This window comes from Hemiscyllium ocellatum, chromosome 10, assembly GCF_020745735.1.
Source record: "Hemiscyllium ocellatum isolate sHemOce1 chromosome 10, sHemOce1.pat.X.cur, whole genome shotgun sequence".
In the NCBI taxonomy this organism is placed as follows: Eukaryota; Metazoa; Chordata; class Chondrichthyes; order Orectolobiformes; family Hemiscylliidae; genus Hemiscyllium; species Hemiscyllium ocellatum.
This window is the reverse complement of record NC_083410.1, coordinates 23,706,143-23,725,494: the sequence shown is the minus strand read 5'-3', so window position 1 is coordinate 23,725,494 and position 19,352 is coordinate 23,706,143. Positions and strand designations below refer to the sequence as shown.

At 39.5% G+C, this 19,352-nt stretch overlaps 1 protein-coding gene across 1 annotated transcript in view; it reads right to left on the bottom strand.

Annotated features, from left to right (window-relative positions):
* The window catches only part of ryr2a (ryanodine receptor 2a (cardiac)), a 551,531-nt gene that overhangs the window by 394,484 nt on the left and 137,695 nt on the right, over positions 1-19,352 (bottom strand). The window contains exons 17-19 of the mRNA XM_060830792.1: positions 10,668-10,786; positions 7,223-7,356; positions 4,933-5,174 (exon numbers count right to left, since the gene is read on the bottom strand). Coding sequence (XP_060686775.1) covers positions 4,933-5,174; positions 7,223-7,356; positions 10,668-10,786 — 495 coding nt within the window. The remainder of the gene's footprint in view (positions 1-4,932; positions 5,175-7,222; positions 7,357-10,667; positions 10,787-19,352) is intronic.

The window sequence follows — 19,352 nt, the reverse complement described above, 5'->3', positions numbered from 1 at the left end:
GTTAGGTGCATGAGCCAGGGGTAAATATAGAGTAATAAGGTAGGGGAATGGGTCGGGGGGTTATACTCTTCAGAGGGTCGGTGTGGACTTGTTGGGCCAAAGGGCCTGTTTTCACACTGGAGGGATTCTATTCATTCTATGAATCCAGAAAATGACCTGATTTCCAATGTCAGTCTTTTTGATCTGACAAGATACACAATTCGAGTTAGCATCTGAAATCAAATGATGTAAAAAATTGACTATTGTGTGATTCTTTATCAAGACTTTAACAGATGCAATTGTAAATAGTAGCAATTCCATTGATCAGTGAAATCCATTTATTATTCCAGTGAATGAGGGTCTGCCTAACCCCCCTCAGCTGGTATCAACACTGGCCTTGTGTGCAGAGGCTGGCATTAAGATTTGGGTGTGTATCAGTGATGTAGGACCAGCCTTAGATCCACCTATTGCTACGTTTTCAACAAAATTCTCCGCTATGCACCATTAACCTCCCTGCACATGATTAATATTTCAGACCAATGTCAGACTCCAGTCACCAGGCTGAAGATTTATTTTCAGTACAACAAATAAAGTTGCTGTAGTAATTGGCATCCAGGCAGACAACAACTAGGCTGGTGCATCATTAAGTACTTGCCTCTTGCTACCAGGTGAAAGTAACCATCATCCAAAGGTCCATTGGGCTATTTTCTCATTCGAGAGAGACATGGCTCACTGAGTTTAACTGTAGGAACATCACAGTTGAGAAGGTAGGGACTTTCAGCTGCATGGCAATTGAACCCACACAGTTGGTTTGACTCCACATCACAAATCAGCTGTCTAGCCAACTGAGCTAACTGAACTCCCAGCTTCCAAATTATAATACTGGCATAAGCAGACAGAGAAGCTAAAGCACATCAAGTGGACTAGAATAAACAGGGTTAGGGTTGGTCTGAAACAAAGGAGGAGAAAGTGAGTTCTGCAAATGCTGGAGATCAGACCTGAAAATGTGTTGCTGGAAAAGCGCAGCAGGTCAGGCAGCATCCAAGGAACAGGAAATTCAACGTTTCGGGCATAAGCCCTTCTTCAGGAGTCTGAAGAAGGGCTTATGCCCGAAAGGTCGAATTTCCTGTTCCTTGGATGCTGCCTGACCTGCTGCGCTTTTCCAGCAACACATTTTCAGCTTAGTCTGAAACAAATCCTTCTTTATTTGAATGAAAGAACAATGCACATCACCACCTTATGACACTTTATGATACTTTACAGCCAATAGAAGACTTTTCAAGTATAATTAATTTGATATCTCAGTAACACTGTAACCAATAATAAACGCTCTGTAAAGCCCAACACACAGCAGTGAAATACATGGCTAGATCTATTTTTTTTGTGATCTAGTTTGAGAACTATTTATTAGCCACAATACTCAGCTGAAATATGGCTCTTCCAACACAACAGCATTTTCTCAGTACTAGGTTATGCTGAGACTATGTGTATAAGTTCCTTGTTCTTGTATGAATACTACAGGGCTTTCCAAACTGTGGGTCAAGTGGGGTCACAAGATGACATTCTGGGACATGAACTCTGAAGTAACAATGATTTGGAGATGCTGGTGTTGGACTGGAGTGTACAAAGTTAAAATTCACTCGACACTAGGTTATAGTCCAACAGGTTTAATTGGAAACACTAGCTTTCGGAGCGTCGCTCCTTCATCAGGTGGTGATGGAGGACACAATTGTAAGACACAGAATTTATAGCAAAAGTTTACAGTGTGACGTAACTGAAATTATACATTGAAAAATACCTTGATTGTTTGTTGAATCTTTCATCTGTTCGAATACCATGATAGTTTCACTTTTCATATGTAAATCACAAAACTTTATTTTTGTAATTAATTGTGTCCTCCGCAACCACCTGATGAAGGATCGGTGCTCCGGAAATTAATGTTTCCAATTAAACCTGTTGAAGTAACAGTGGCTGCAATGGAATCCAGACTGAGCTTTCACCATAATTTTGTTTTGGCAGGTGTGGCCTAATGGACATTAAAAATGTCTGTGAAAAAATGTTTGTGTTTAACTGAAGAAAGCCATGCCTTTCCATCAATGCTTCCCATTCCCTCAACGATTCATATCTGTAACTCCCCCACGCTCACACTTCAAATTTTCAACACAAGGTCATACAAAGTCTGACGTGGGAAAGTAGGTTTACACCAGCACTGGAAAGCGTAGGAATGGTGTTTTGGGAGACATGGGGGTTTGAGAGCTAGGACGACTGGAATGCTATTTCTGCAGAATGCATTGCACATGGACAACTTGGCTCATAATAACTACTTTAGAAAAGGGACAAGATGAAGCTGAGCTAGATAACTGTGTCTGCTAATTCCAGTTATTACCTTTACAGCCACCTAAGAGAGTAGACAAACTAACACTTCATCCAAATCACAGCTCTTCCAACAGTGCAGCATTCCTTCAGCACTAGGATATTCCCAGGCTATGTGAACATGTCCCCCCAGTAGGGCTTGAAACTCGCTCTGCTCACCTCCCCACTCCCCCACCCCCGCCTCAGTTGAGAGCATTATCACTGTGGAAGACTCACAAAGACGATTAGCAGTATTTCTATCGTCTAAAAGAACCGGAAGGTGCTTTTGAAAATGACCACAGATTCTAAAAATACAGGTTTGGAGAATTGAGACACGTAATTAAGAAATGACTGCACTGGAAGACCATAAGCTACACCATAACAGAAAATATAACTGATTTACAATATTGACATGTACACTGCCACTGGAAATGAAACATGACAGAAAGATTACAGTTTATTCACAACAGTTTCTAACTATAATTATGAGGCCACAAGCCTAAATAGCAATCAACATTCAATACTTAACTGCACTTGGCTGGATTTTCTGAGCACTGGGGAACCCAGCAGCATCCTCAAAGAAGGTAAGGGGTTTCACATCGAACCTCTGGATCGAAGTACCAACCTGAGGAGCCACACCATTTGGCACCCAATGTCAAACTTCCATGAGGCCTTTGACCTCCACCCAGTCAACCAGACACCGATTCCAATCCCCCACTCCACCACTGGAAGCTTCATACATCCCCTTACCACAAGGCCAATGAACTCCAAACCCGAATCCCTATGTTCAGTGGTTACCCGATTGACTCATTTGTCGCCTGTTGTTCACCACCCCTGGATTCTCATCACAGTTTGTTGCTGCATATGATCCATTTAGTAGATCTGCTACCATCATCCTCATTCCTGTTCGGGATCTGCAGAACCTTGTAGGTCTAGTCTGGTAGAGGATAACCACTTGGTGGTCTTAAACAGGATGGAGCTTATTGCAAGATAACAACTAGGTACAAGTATCATTAATATCATAGACATTGTTATTGAGACTATAAGGGAGACTTTGATAATAAGTCTTATTCCTTTGATTCCCAAAGCTGTTCTTCCACCTGAGGCCATTTGACAACATTATAGTGGGTGAAACTTCGTGCAGGATTAACCCTTATCCCTTAAAAAGCACCAATCCTACTGGACCTCTTCCTCCAATGTTCCCTTGCACAGATTTGTCTCTTGTGAATGACTCTCCACCTGACTGAAGGTCAATCAGTACAAGCCAAATTGAACATCAGTGTAGGTTCAAGATCTGAGATGTCAGATAAATAGTATGAAGTCAAATCACCACGGCATGTGCAGGAAATCATGAATGATGGGCTCTCCATGACCTTCTGTCAAGATTAGATGGTGCTGGAATATCACAGCAGGCCAAGCAGCATCTGAGGAGCAGGAAAATTAATGTTTCGGGCAGGAGCTCTTCATCAGGAATCCTGATTTCTGATTAAGGGCTCCTGCCCAAAACATCGATTTTCCTGCTCCTCGGATGTTGCTTGACCTGCTGTGCTTTTCCAGCACCACTCTATTCTTGACTCTAATCTCCAGCATCTGCAGTCCTCACTTTCTCCATGACTTTCTGACTGACCCAGGATTCAGATCAGTAAAATAGATTTCTCACTGTAGCTGGGGCATTGTTACCTGGTTGGAGGTACAGTGCTTTGATGGAGCTGCTGAAAGGAAGCCCTGAGTGGCTCTTCAGCTTGATGTAACAGACCTCATTGCTCCTTGTTTAAGGAAGAGCAGAGGCTTTGCCTGGTCAGCATCCCTCCATGAACCAATTAAACTAATTGACTGGTCTCTCTAATTATCTACGGACCTTGTGGTAAACATATGCTCTGCTACATTTGTCTACGAAAACTGTGGATGGAGTCAGAAATAAACAGCAGATTCTGAGGTGCTTCCAGACATACTGAATGAGTGATATAAATGCCTGTTCCTTTCCTCATACTAAAAGCATCTCTCTCCCTAATCTCTCTCTCTCTCCTTCCAATCTCTCTCTCTCTCTCACTTACCCCCTCCCCGATATCTCTCTCCCTCCCTCCCTTTCTTTTCCTCATACTATTAGGGTCACTGGTTTAAACTGGATTTCAATTAATGTTACGTTACATTTTGAAAGCTAATATCTATACTGATTCTTCATAAAGGTTTTATTTGATTTTTTAAAAAATAGATATTCTAATAATATATGTTCTCAAATGCTAAAAGACATCCCTATGCCCAATATGGGAGATAATATTAAGTCTAAAAGTAGTATAGTAATTTCTTAAAACTTTGAAAACTTCACACAAAAAGATTTAACATTAACCATGAAAGCAGCATACGTTTGCATATAAATCCATGCAAAAAAATCATTGAGCTGCTTCCGATAAACCATGAACAGGCCATATTTCACAGCAACCATTATGACATGTGGCAGATGGTTTTGGTTTAAACATTTCTCAATATTAATATAAACGTTTTACGTAGATTTTTAAGTTGAGAAGATGAATATTCTGGATGAAGACTCAAGCTTTACATTTGCAAAATAAGCTGCATAAATTGTTATAGTTCCTAACTTACCTGACCATAAGTGCAGTCCGTCAAATCCATAGGAGTAAAGGTCATCTCCAACGCCATTCCCTCCCCATTCCTCACCCCCTCCAGGGCATGGTGAGTAACCATCTGTTGAAGCCCAACCGACTCGAAGATGTGTGGCTTCTGTTGTCACAAAGGGGTCAACATGGTCCACGATTAGTTCATAATACCACTTCTTGTATTGGGCAGCACCTTCACTTATTCCCAGAAAGACATTGGGCCTCATACTGAAAACAGAAAACAAATGCATCGTACTTCTTCATCAGAGAAAATTTCATCTCAATTTTTGTAAAATGCTAACCCACATTTGAACACAACAATTCCACTATCATCTGCCTGTTGGGGAAGTGGTATATGTGAGATTTGAGATGTAACCTGATTATAATAAGTTTGCAACCCCAGTAATTCACCATCTAAAACTTTGAGGCTGCAAATTGACACTATTGGAAAATCCTTCTCACCAACCAGGAGAGGGTGGTACATCAATCAGGAAATGTCAGTGGCATCATTGCATTGTATGTTAGTACTCTTCACCACGGGATACCAAAATGGCTCATGGTGGGGGATATGCAAGATCCGTAGTAAGTCTCCATCATTTAAATGATGGATTTATCTTAAAATTTCCTTCTCCAACAAAGCAACCAATATTTTTGGTTCCTGGTCCCAATCATTCTCTGTTCACTTCTGCAATTTTTCAAACCTGATCAAACCCATTTCCTGGATGTCACTTTTTGGAATTCTTTGCTCCTGCAATTTTAAAAAGTAGCTTTGTACAATGTTGATTCGGCCATGGCTGGATTACTGTGTGCAACCTTGGTCACCACACTATAGGAAGGATATGACTGCACTAGAGAGTCATGAAGTCATATGCCTCAGAAACAGACCTTTTATCCAATCAGTCCAAGCCAACCATAATCCCAAACTCAACTAGTCCCACTTGCCTGCATTTTGCCCATATCCCTCCAAACATCTCTCTTTAAATGTATGCTCCCTAGTCTTGAAATCCCCAATCCTAAAGACACTTGCATTCATCCTATGCATATGCCTCATGAACTTATAAATCTCTATAAGGTCACTTCTCAACCTCCCATGTTCCAGTGAAAAAAGTCCAGCCTATCCAACCTCTCCTTATAACTCAAGCCCTCCATTTCTGGGAACATCCTGGTAACTCTCTTCAAAACCTTCTCCAGGATAATAGTATCCTTCCCGTTACAGGGAGACCAGAACTGGATGCAGCACTCCACAAGAGGCCTCATCAATGTCCTGTACAAGCTCATCATAATGAGAGGGTGCAGAAAAGATTCATCTTCCTCTTCTCCAATATCTTCCAACCCCATCCTTGAGTGAACCGGGCAGCTTTAGAATGTCAATGCTCATCCAGGTATACAGATACCTTTTCAAGATAGTGCAGACACTATGGATGCTGGGTCTTTCAGTGATATCCAGATAGGAATTTGCTCGACTTGAGGGACACCATAGGGGCAAGGTAGATAGTTAATCAGGTCTGTTTGGTAAGATACATGGGCCTCATGGTGAAAAGTCCCTCAAAAACCACAATGCAATTCACACTTAGCAGAAAAATACATCAGATTCAATCCTCCACATACTTCTAAAACCTGAAAACATTTATGCCTGCTGCTATTACAGGCAGACCTGCTCTTAAATGTTCACATCTGGTAATATGAAATGTTAGATAAGCAGTGACAACTTGAGAACATTAAGGAAAATCTTATTTATCTCTGAGCATGGTGACACTGTGACACATACTTGAAAATGGAGTGCTCCAATATGGCTGTATATTCATTTCCAAGTGTTACTATATTGTTAACACTCATTCTTCCCTCTGGAGGTTTGCCTTGAGTGCTGCCTGCACATACACAAGCACACATCCCAACCTCTGCCACCTCCTTCCCCCTCAGCAGCTGCATTAGTCCCTGCTAATTCTAGTAAGCTGCTGACAACAGGCCTGAAGTTCCTCAACTCATGAACACACACTTGTGGGTGATAGCCCTGCCAATTAGCCCCTCACATCAATACAATCACCAAGCAAGTGAGCTGGCTGAGGAAATGGAATGCCAGTCAATCATATGAAAGTCCACGTAGGCCCCTATTCTTATAATTCAGACCTGTATTTTAAATGGCATCTGTCCCACAGGAGAATCACAACTGTATTTGTAATTAATTTAAAAATATCAATATATTGGCTTGCTATGTTTGTGGCATTTAAAAGAACAGTAATTGTGAATGTAGATCACTGAGGTGATTTTAATGTTACCTGCTGACATGGTTGATGAGTCGTGTTTGTAGCAGTAGGTCTCTTCCTGGTAGCAGGTTGTCACATATTAGATGCTGGTTAGATCGCACAGCAACTCCATGACACACACACAGAGAGCATAACACATCTAAAACCTTAGAGGACAAGAAAATTAATTATGTGGAGTCTGCCTTTCTCCATTTGTCATTTACCACAAGGTGTAGATAATCACAAAACTCATGGTTCTGAATAACCGTCTCAAGGTGCATATTTCTTCCACATCTGGACATTTTGAAAACTTACTGGAATAAAAGATCTTCAGAAGTGCAAAGATACCAGCTGCTGTTCAAAGGCACTTGCTGAAACCTGTAGAAGCTCAAATTACTCTTGCACATCTGTATTCAGAAAAATCAGTTCATTTTATCACTAACTTAGGAGCCTATTACAAAAGCTTCAACAAGCAATATCAATTTGGCCCATCATAATTGCAACTAAAATAGAGAATTTGTGAAAAAGAATACACAGTAAATTATTAAAGTGTATTAAAAACTGGCTGCATATAGGCTTAAAAATGAGGTAAGACACCAACTTTCAATGTAGGGTTGTGAATTCTGCACTCCCACATCCACAATGAGGTACTGTGGTGATGAGATTTTTAAATTCATGCTGTTCTAACCAGCTAGGAGGCAAACTCAGAACTTATTTAGTGGCTTTAGAAAGCAGGAGTTGCCTGACTGGCATTAACAGCAAAGGCAGGCAGCAGCCATGTTGGACACTGCCGCTGCTGTGGTGATTAGAGCAGGCAGCTCCTGGCAAGACCCTGAAGGCAAAATGAGTCAAGACAGCAGAGATAGAAGAGAAGGTTAGGAACCATGATTATGTCAGTGCTAGGTAGCCGCACATATTAGATTTCAGGGCAACTCTGACGGAATGTCAAAACCGACAGGCTGTGCACTAAATGCATACGACAAGCCCCTCAGGGAGGTTACAAAGCCATTAAGTGGTGACAAACAAGTGATCATTGCATTCACCTCCAATAGCTCTTTGAAAATTCAAAACTGTCCTGAAGTTGTTGGGATCACAAGAGAATTGCAGAGCCTCCAATTATCAAGCATGCTTGTACTTGGTCCTGACCCTGTGGCCTTTCAAACATCCAGTCCACATCAGGTGATGCTCATCAAGTTTCCTCTTATCGAAATTCTACAAATTCTGGAATGTACACATCAGACTTATACAGAATTTGACCACTTGACCCAGTATGTCTGTGCCAGGTTTCTGATATAGCTTTTCAACTAGATCCACAATCCTCCTTTTTCCTTACATCATTCCAACTTCTGTGATCAGTTCCTTTTACTTGCACTGTTGTTACAATATTAATATTCAGCTCTTTCTGGCACATAATAAACATTCTGGCCATATTGGTAGCCACTGTTTCTGCATAACCACTAGTCAATATCCTGGAACTCCCTTCCCAATAGCATTGTGAGTGCAACTATACCATATGGACTCAGCGGTTCAAGACATCTCACCACCACATTCTCAAGGGCAAGTAAGGATTGTAAACAAATGCTGGCTGTGCTACCAATACTCACATCCCTTGAATTTTTTTTTAAACTCCATTAAACGAAATTTAGAGCATTAGGTCTAAGTACTGTGTTAATTTCCTGCAGGTATATTTAGATCTGATGGGGGTGGATATTCCTTGCGCACAGTCACTGGCAAATGCAACGCTTAAAGCTTTCTTACAGCCTTCGAGGCAAAGGTACTCTGAAAGTTAAAGCAATCAGGAAGCCAATGGCATCCCAGCCCAATCAAATAAGTACCTCAGCAACCTCATATGTAGGGCCTGAATTAGGATCAACTCCATTAGACTATAAGATGGTACAGTATGGGAGCATAAGTAGGCCATTCAGTTCATCGGGTTGACTCCACCACACAATGAGGCCATGACTGATCTGATAATCCTCAACTCCACTTTCTTGTCTTTCCCCCATAACCTTTTATTCCCTAACTGATTAAAAATCTGTCCATTTCTACCTTGTATATACTAAATGACCCAGACTTGATAGTTCTTTGTGGTAAACAATGCCTCAGGCTCACTATCCTCTGACAGAAGAAATTCACCCTTATCTCTTTTCTAATTAGGTGACCCCTTACTCTGAGATTATTCCCTCTTGGGGCATAAAATCACAGATTTAATACAAAGTACAGTAACAAAACCATTAGTTCTGCATGCAACTGAATTGATTATTGATGGTTTTATTATATTTATGTCAAAGCATAAAATGTAGAAATAAAAATTGCATGCTATCAACATTGTGCAAGATGTACTTGATTAGCCTACCTTATTTTTCTGTGCCATTTCATAAGAGTTGGGAATTTTATCAAAAATTATAATACAATAACAATATGATACCTGACCTGTAATGATGTAATGAGTAAGGAGGTTGACTCGCCCTTCAATTCATTTTAATCATGTCCCTTTGGAAGACCTGAAGCAGGTGTCAGGCATTTAGGGTATGGAAGGGAGAAGAGTTGACATGGTAATGGCATAGGTCGGAAGTGTGATGGAATATTCTCCAATTCTCAAAAACACTCAAGAAGCTGACACCATCCAGGTAAAGTAACTCTTTTATCCATCACCTTCAATAGTTAGTCTCTTCATCACTCACAAAAGGGGGAACAGTGTGTACTACCTACAAGATGCATTGTAGGAAATCACGAAGGCCCACTGACATCACCTTTCAAATCCGCAATCTGCCTAATAGAAAAGGACAGAAGATACAAGGGAACACCACCATTGTCCTGATTTGGAACAATACTGTTGCTCTTTCACAGTAGCTGTGTCAAAATCCTGGAACTTCCTTCCCAAAGGCATTGTGGATATCCTTAAATCCAAAGGACCACAGCAGTTCAAGAAGGGAGCTCATCACCACTTTCTCCAGGGAATTAGTTAATGAAAGCTGTTGTAGCCAGCAATGCCATCATCCGGAAATGAATGAAAGCATGTTCTCAGCAGCCTCCTGGTAGCTAGTACAGGATCGCATACCAGAGAGACTAAAACAGGTGCAGGAAGTTCATGGTTTTGAAGGGCTTATGGGGGAAATAATATTCCAATCTTCTTTAATAAGTTAAAGTTAAAAGAAATGTAACAATCTTCTAATAATAGACAAGCTAACATGCCAGTAAATATCCTAACGCAATGTTATAAATCATTCCATCATTTAAAATACGTGAAAATATTCCACTATTAGACTTTACTTGGAATTCCACATTTTAAAACAGCAAAATTCATGTAAGATGATTTTCTCTGCCATTATTCATAACAAAATATTAAATAACTATGTTTCATAAACATAATTATAATTTCACAATAAACCTTCACCGCATATGGTCTTAAAAATTTATCAATGTGCCTTTTCACAGAGTAAAATAATTAGCAATACAAAAATAAATGAAAACATACCTTATGATTCCTTCCATGTTTATCTAGCAAGGAAATTATAGACTTAATGTGCCCTTCCTTGATAATGTTCAAAGCTTCAGGACTTTCCACAAGTACACAGTGTAAAACTTCAAGGATTCCTGTTGGTAAAAATTAAAATCAGCTAGTTCAATGAATGCTTCATTTTACTATATTTTGTTAAGACTGTTATTATTTCCCTCTCTCTATCACATGCAATTATCTGCCAAAAGAACAGAAAGAACCAGTCATCCTCCCATCAGTGCAACTGTACTAGAATGATATACAGTGATTTTTCTCTCGATATCTTTTGTCTGCATTGGGAAGCAGCCATCTAACGTTGGAGCCTGCCTTCATGATTTATCTGAGATGAGTACTTTATTGGCAGGGAACTGAACCAATCCTGTTAACACAGAATGAAACTATTTGGCTCAGTATCACTCTTTAGCAGAGCCATCCAACTTGTCTCTCACCCTGCCACCATTCCCCACTTTTCCCAACAACACTCCCCCTACTCTTCAATCGTGACTCTGCAGCTTTTTGTTTCACTCTTTCTAGCATTTATCTAATCCCCTTTCAAATATCATTATTGAATCTGCTTTCACCACCTTTCAGGCAGTGTATTCCAGATCACAATTTGCTATGCAAAAAAAAGTATTCCTCACCCTGCTTCTGGTTCTTTTGCCAATCACCTTAAATCTGTAGTCTCTAGTTAACAATTTTTTTGCTGACACAAACAGTTTTACTTCACTTGCTCTATAAAAACCGCACAATATTGGACAAATCAAATTCCCTTTTAGCCTTTGCCCTAGGCTGAGTAGCCCCAGCTTATTCAGGTTCTCAGTATTACTGATGTTCCTCATTTCTGGTCCCGTGCCAGTAAAGCTAACAGCTTGTTGGTTCTGCCACATAATTTAAACACAAAAGAAAACACAAAAAATGACTAATGTTTGCTTTCCTTTGAGACATTTTGTGCTAAGGTTAGCACAATGCGTTTTATTGCAGGGAACAGATGAACTTGATGGTATTGCCATTAAAATATAAAATAAAGTATGTCCATGAGAATTATTGAATTCAATTCCTGACATACGCTTTAATGTAATTCAAACATTTAAGTCAACCACAAGAAAAACCAACCAAAGCGAAAGGAGGAATATGTCTATGGAACAAAGATTAGGACCTTAAGGATCAAATATTTATATTATGTTTTTGTTCTTAGATTATTGTTCATTGCATAGTTTTTTTTTCCCAAGGAAAATGACAGCATTTTCAATAAGATCTCTCTTCATCAAAAGGTACATAGACATACTCAAGAAAAAAATGTCCTACACTACAGGGAATCAAATTGCTTTAGTGTAACGTGCTTGGAAAGCATTAAGCATTAGCCAACCACAGAGAATAATAATGTGTAAAAAAGAGGAGGAAAAAATGTTTCATGCACACATGGAATCCTCATTAAAAACCTCAATTCCTGATGACAGCTTTATTATTGCATGTGTAAATCCCATTAGTTATAAAAAGCTAAATCAGTTTATATCTAATTGCTTGAATGATTTTCAAGATTAATAATGCTAATCAATCGAGCATTATTTGCTGGAAACCTCTTCAATTTGCCCTAAACTGCAACTTTGATAAACAACAATTTCATTCCCATTTAAAGTATGTTACTCCTGACCTAAATGGTATACACTTACACAGACTCATTACAACTGACCATTGTCAGCCTACAGCAAGAACAATACATAAGTCAAGCCTGATATCTGCTGCATGATTTTCCACTATTCACTTGACTATCTTAATCAATTTGACAACTTCAGAAATACCAATTTTGCTTCATGTTAACTGACTTGTTTAGCATCATATCTGATGAAAGAAATGGGCTTGTGCCATAAAATTGAAATAACTTTGCCATGACTCACTAGGCCAGTGCCTGGAAATCAAGTGCCATTCTTCCTAGAGACATTGCAAATGTGAAAATCTGATTAAACTGACTAATTTCACCTAATTTTTGAATTCAGGTTGTAAGAATAAGTGCATCAGGATTTTATCATTACGAAAAAATAATTATTTATTGCAATCAGACAGGTTTAATCAATAACAAGAAAGAAACATGAATTGATAACATATGCTCTATAAGTTAGATTCTATCCCTTTTAAACATTTCCATACAAACAGACACACAAAGAAACCAGACACAAATATTATGGGTGGGGAAGGAACAAAAATGTCAGTGAAATATAGATCTGACAGCAGTCCAGGTTACAGGCCTGGGGAGGGGGTTGCGGTACAATGATTCAGTGGTTAGCACTCCTGCCTCAAGTGCCAGAGACCTGGGTTTGATCCCACCCTTGAGTGACTGTCTGTGTAGAGTTAGCATGATCTCCCTGTGTCTATGTGGCTTTTCCTCAGGTGCTCCGCTTTCCTCCCACAGTTGAAAGATGTGGTTAGGTGGATTGGCCATGCTAAATTGCCTAGAGTGTACAGGGATGAGTAGACTAGATGGATAAGCCATGAGAATTGCAAGATTACAAGGATTGGGTGGGATGCGCTTTGTAGGATCAGTATGGAGTCAATGGGCCAAATGGCCTGTTTCCATAATGTAAGGATTCTATTCATTTGTTTTCTTCCAATTTGTTTTACCTCTTTGATAAGGACACTAGGTTGTGGATATCACAACTCATAATCTTTCATTCACTGGCTGAAGATTCATCTTTGCAGTATCTTTCAAAATGGTTTTCCTCCCTTTCCTTTTGAGACAGCAATTTTTAGAGAGAAAGAGAAAAAGCTGCATGGAATTTTGTTTTACTTCTCTACGCATATAGGGAAAGATGGAAAGAGAAATAAATGCTTTCTCTTTCACAACCTGGATGTTTCGGCTGTATTGACCTGACAGAGAGCTGTAACAACTCACAGACAAAACAGTCATGAAGTTTCTATGCTGAGTACCCTGAATTCACACAATTAATCCTGGTTGAAACACCAAAGGTCTGTCATTGGGCAAAACTCCTCTGAACACGCAGCCATGGAGCTGAGGTGTCCAACAGCCTTCCCACTGCATTTTTAAAGTCAGCAACATATCCTTCCACAGTCTTTGGTTTAACATAGTATCTTTCCCCATTTTTTTATTCCAAATGTAAAACTAGTCTTTCAACTTGGAAAGAAAAATAATCACCATGCAGTTTGAAATGGAAAGGTGCTTTTTAATTATGTTAATCTTTAACTACTTTGTCCTTTACCACCACTGCTCCCACAGATCACGACATAACATGTTATGTACATGTCCTAATTATTCCCACACTTTGGGAAATAAAGAAGTTGCAAGTACTAAACAGTCAAGAACAAGACATCAGCAAGAATAACATGTCACTCAGTATAATCTCTAGTATTTACAGTCATACAGTCATAGAGATGTATACCACAGAAAAATATCCTTTGGTCCAACTTGTCCATGCAGACCAGATATCCTAAATTAATCTAATTCCATTTGCTAGCATGTGGCCTGTAATCCTCTAAACATTTCCTATTCACATACACATCCGGACGTCTTTGAAATGTTGTAATTGTACTGGCCTCCACCACTTCCTCGGTCAACTCATGCACCATTCCCAGCGTGAAAACGTTGTCCATTAGCTTTCTTCTAAATCTTTCCCTCTCACCTTAAACTAGCTTTGGACTCCCCCAAGACTTTGGCTATTCACCCTATCCATGCCCTTTGTGGTCTTATAAACATCTGTAAGATCACTCCCCAGTCTATTTAGCCTCTCCCTATAGCTCAAACCCTCCAACCTGGTAGCATCCTTGTAGATCTTTTCTGAACACTTTCAAGTTTCACAACATCCCTCCTATAGCAGGCAGACCAGAATTGAACGCAGTATTCCAAAAGTGGCCTAACCAATGACCCGTACAGCCACAACATGACCTCCCAACACCTACACTCAATGCACTGACCAATAAAGGCAAGCATACCAAACACTTTCCTCACTACCCTGTCTGCCTGCAACTCTGCTTTCAAGGAAATATGAACCTGCATCCCAAGGTCTCGTTGTTTGGCAAAACTTCCCAGGACCTTACCATTAAGTGTATAAGTCCTGCTTTGATTTGTCTTACCAAAGTGCAACACCTCACATTTATCTAAAATAAATGCCATCTGCCACTCCTCAGCCCACTTGGCCATCTGATCAAGGTTCCATTGTACTCTGAGGTAACTTTCTTCACTGTCCACTTAACTACCAATTTTTTGATTTTATTTATTTGATTTATTATTGTCACATGTATGTAGGTATAGTGAAAAGTTTTGTTTTGCTTGCAATACTGGTAGATCATGTCATACGAAGTGCATTAGAGTAACAGAACAGAGCAAAGAATGAAATATTGTGGCTGCGGTGATAGTCAGAAAGAGCTAGGTCAACATTGAATTTGAAATTTGAGAGGTCGAAACAGGAGTCTAATAACAGTGGAGAAAGAGCTGTTCTTGAATCTGTTGGTCCTTGTGTTTAAACTTTTGCATTTCTTTCACTGACAGAAGAGGTTGGAAGAGAATATAACCAGGGTGGGAGGCATCTTTGATTATGTTAGCTGCCTTTCTGAGGCTGTGAGAAGTGTAGATGGAGTCAATAGATATTGGTGTCATCTGCAATCTTATTAAACAAACCTTCAAAATCATTTAAATAAATGACAAAAAGCAGAACTGATAATTGTGACACACCATTGGGCATGGGCCTTCAGTCAAAAAAGCAACTCTCCACCACCATCCTATGTCTCCTACCTTCAAGCCAATTTTGTATCCAAATGGCTAGTTCTCCCTGTATTTATTCAAACTCCCAAAGTGTTTCACAGAAGCAAGTTCAAGCAAAAATTGGCTGTGGAGCCATATAAGGAAATTTTGGACTGATGCCCAAGCTTGAACAAGGGACTAAAGTGCCCTAAATGAGGATAGAGAAATAGAAGGGTTCAGGGAAGAAATTCCAGAGCTTAGGACATCTGAACCTGCAGGCAAGCCCAACATAGGCAGAGCAGCTAAAACAAGGATACCAGAATTTGAGAAATGCGGTTGATTGGCTGGGGGGGGGGGGTGTGTGAGGGGGTTGCAGGAAATGGCATATGATGAAGTAGTATGGCAGGGTGAGGCCATGGAGTCATCTGAGAAAAAAGATGGGATTTTTAAAATCAAGGTGCTGCTCAACCAGAAGCCAATATGGGTCAGTGAACATTAAGTCATAATGTCAATCGGAAAGAATGACATATATTTAATATTGTAGGTTTCTCAGCCACTCCAGCTTTCAGAAGATCCTCGGGGAAGCAGAGGGGCTGGAAATGAAGCAAGGCAATAACTCCCGCTTTGGGACACCCTGAACCAGTTGTATAAAACTACCTGGCAACATATAAATCACATGACAATGGAAACCTGGCAACCACTATGTTTCCTACAATTTGCCTAGTCAAAACTTTAGTTATAGGAGTGACCAGAAAGAATACGGTATGTGGAAGGTTTAATTTAAGAGTGGCCTGTGCAACTACTCTTGTAGCAATTGCCTGTCAATCTACTGCCTTCTATCATTCAAAAGATGTTCTTCAGATAAACATAAAACTTAGCAATTTTGAGAAGATTTGTAGCTCAGGTTGATGATAAGTATGTAAATTAGCTTGAAGGTTTGTTTTCAGATATTTCGTCACCATACGAGGTAACAGCATCAGTGACAGTCAATGATGATGTTACCTAATGTGGTGACAAAATGTCTGAAAACAAACCTTCAAGCTCAGTGAGCTAACTTACATACTTAATAAACATAAAACTCTTTATAATGAAGTATAGAGTCACAGAATCATACAACACGGAAACAGACCCTTCAGTCCGAGCAGTCCACGCCAAACATAATCCCAAACTAAACTAGTCCTACATGCCTGCACTTGGCCTATATCACTCCAAATATTTCTTATTGGAAATATTTATTACATGGAACAGACTTTATTCACATACAACAAAAGTGATCAATATGCACAATACAAAGGAGAAGCTCTGCATTTCTGTACCTGAGCTCTCAAACTAATTCTGAAAAATCCTCCTTATTTATATATTCAATGTTTTATAGGTACTTTTCAGGAACATTCTTGGATCTTTTGAAGAGTAGCTCATTGGTGCAATCTCAGTTGTTTCCGTTGAGGGTACATTCCATAAAGAATTACCTGTGCTTGGATGTTTTGAAGAACAGTTTATTGTCATCCATCCAAATCTTGATTGTTTAGTCTTTCTGCTTACATTTATTAAAGTGGACACTAAAGTCATACAGTAATTCCTCATGGTTGACCTCACTCCATCTAATTCTGTGCACAAGTATTTGTTGATAATAATCAGACATTTGGAGTGCAATGAGATCAATCCTTTCCCAATCTGTGTTATCATAGAAACCCGAATGCGATTTGATACAAGGTAGTTTGGTTATCAGCCCTTAACTCCTCATCATGTATTCAACCTGCCCAACATATATTTTCAGAACAATGACATACACAGGTCTGACAGAAGTTTGGAGGCTGTTTCTAGTTTTGTATGCTGCAAATTCCACCAGAGCATGCTTCCAGGTTCAGTTGGACATAACTCTCCATTAGGCTTGGACAACAGCCAAGCAAATTGCAAAACAACAGGGTCCTATAGAAACCCGTATCACAGACATTTTCATACTGAACTGAAGCTCCACAGTATCAGAGGTTCCCCACCTTTTCTCCAAATGAATGACCAAGGTCAAGCCCTTAGATTTGTTCTCTTCAAATCTTATAGGCAATGAATTTCAAAGTAATGCATTCTAAACCCTAAAGAAATAGTTGTCAGCAAAGAAATGATGATATAAAGAAATTGTCTTTAACAAAGGGGCAGAATAGTGCAATGGGTTAGAACAGTATCATTTCACTTGAATTTGAGTTCATACCGGCATGATGAATATCAGCTCTCCCAAGGATACTATGTGAAAGGAGTTCAATTGCTACTAAACATAAATCACTGTAAAAAGTCATGAGGAATCTTCTCAATGGGTTATTCATGTTATATGCACTGGGACTGGGCAATTTACAAAACAGTGCTCATCCCAACAGCACAGTGGTAAAACAGTTAAATGGCCAGATCCATTGTACAATACTCTTGTATTACATGTTACCTCCTTTAAATATGCACACAAAATCAAAGGAAAGTCAGAAAGTCATTGCAAGCAAATCATAAAAGATGTGTTCCATTTCTCCTCAATATATTGAAGAAAAGCACACTCGCCCCACCAGCTAATGTCAGTGAAAATGCCGTGGAATTCTAAAGGACTGTTTGCAGAGCACAGTGTGCCAAAAAGCTCCCTAATAGAGTGACACCACTCAGCTTGCTCCAGTAAAATGGTGCATAAGCAACCACTGGAGTCTTCCTCATTCCAAGCACAAAACCGACTTTTTTTTAATCTGTCATGTCAGTAAAACTTTGTTTACAATTACCAGCACATCTAATGCGGTCACCTGACAGCACCATCCACAGAGGCAGAAGCAATGGGGATAACTCCAATAGGAAGTAATTATAGTTGACCTTGACAAGCCTTGAAGTCACACAATCTTGTGTCGTTCCCAAGGTTTGTTTAATATAAATCTTGTTCTCCCTTCTGAAAATCCATATTCTCCTGAACTATAAACCCTTAAGCAAAACTCCTAGATTAATTACATGAGCAGAAATGTTGAACGACAACTTGCATTTATCGAGCTATTCCAAACCAGAAAAATAGCCGAAAACATTTCACATAGGATTGAAGATATCCACCAAATGCTGTGAAAAGGAGATCTGGGAAAAAGTGATCAAAAGTTTGGTTAAAGAAGTGGTGTGTACGGAAGTACTTAAAGGAAGGAGAGCAGCAGAAGTGTTTTCAGAAGGGAATCCAGTGCATTAGGGCTGAAAATACAAGAGAAAGATGAAATGTAAGGCAGAAAAGGGAGAAGGAGCTAAAGCATGTGAGGCTTGAGTCAAAAAAATAACAATTTGATAGCTTATAACTGATGAGGGAGATAGAGGGGTACAAACCCAGGGAGAGATTTAAATATGAGGATGAGAATTTTAAATCAGAGGCATAGTGCCATTAGCTAAGAGTGATGATTCGTAGTTCCATGTAGCAGTAGATAATATTCATGGAGCACAATCTTACAGGAGCTGCTGTTTTCAAAAGAGTGAAAGTAAAGGAACTGGAATAGTCAAGTCTAGAAAATTCACCAGAACTAAGACACTGCCTGAGAGTGTCAAGATCAATCATTAGGCTTTATGCATTTAATTAATTATAGATTACCTTTAGCAAAAACAAAAAAAAATGAAGCAAACAGCTGCATTTAAGAAGTGAAACCCGATTTGCTCTAACAAGTAAATTCACCCATAAACCACCAACAGTAACAGGCACAATTTTGTACTGAGGCAGCATTTCTAAAGGTCAAAGGAGTTTTATATATATATGCTAGTAATGCGGCCTAATCTGTTTCCTCAAACAATGTAATGGCATGTATACTAAATAAATTATTTTCTGTACTCACTGAAGAACACCACAAAATAGTCATGGCAATATTCATAAAGGGAGGGTTCAATGGTGGGGACAGTGCATCATGATGGCTGGCAGAACTAAAATGTAGACCTGGGATTCAGGAGGTAATGTGGAGTAGTGAAAACTTCTTTAAAAAAAAGTTGGA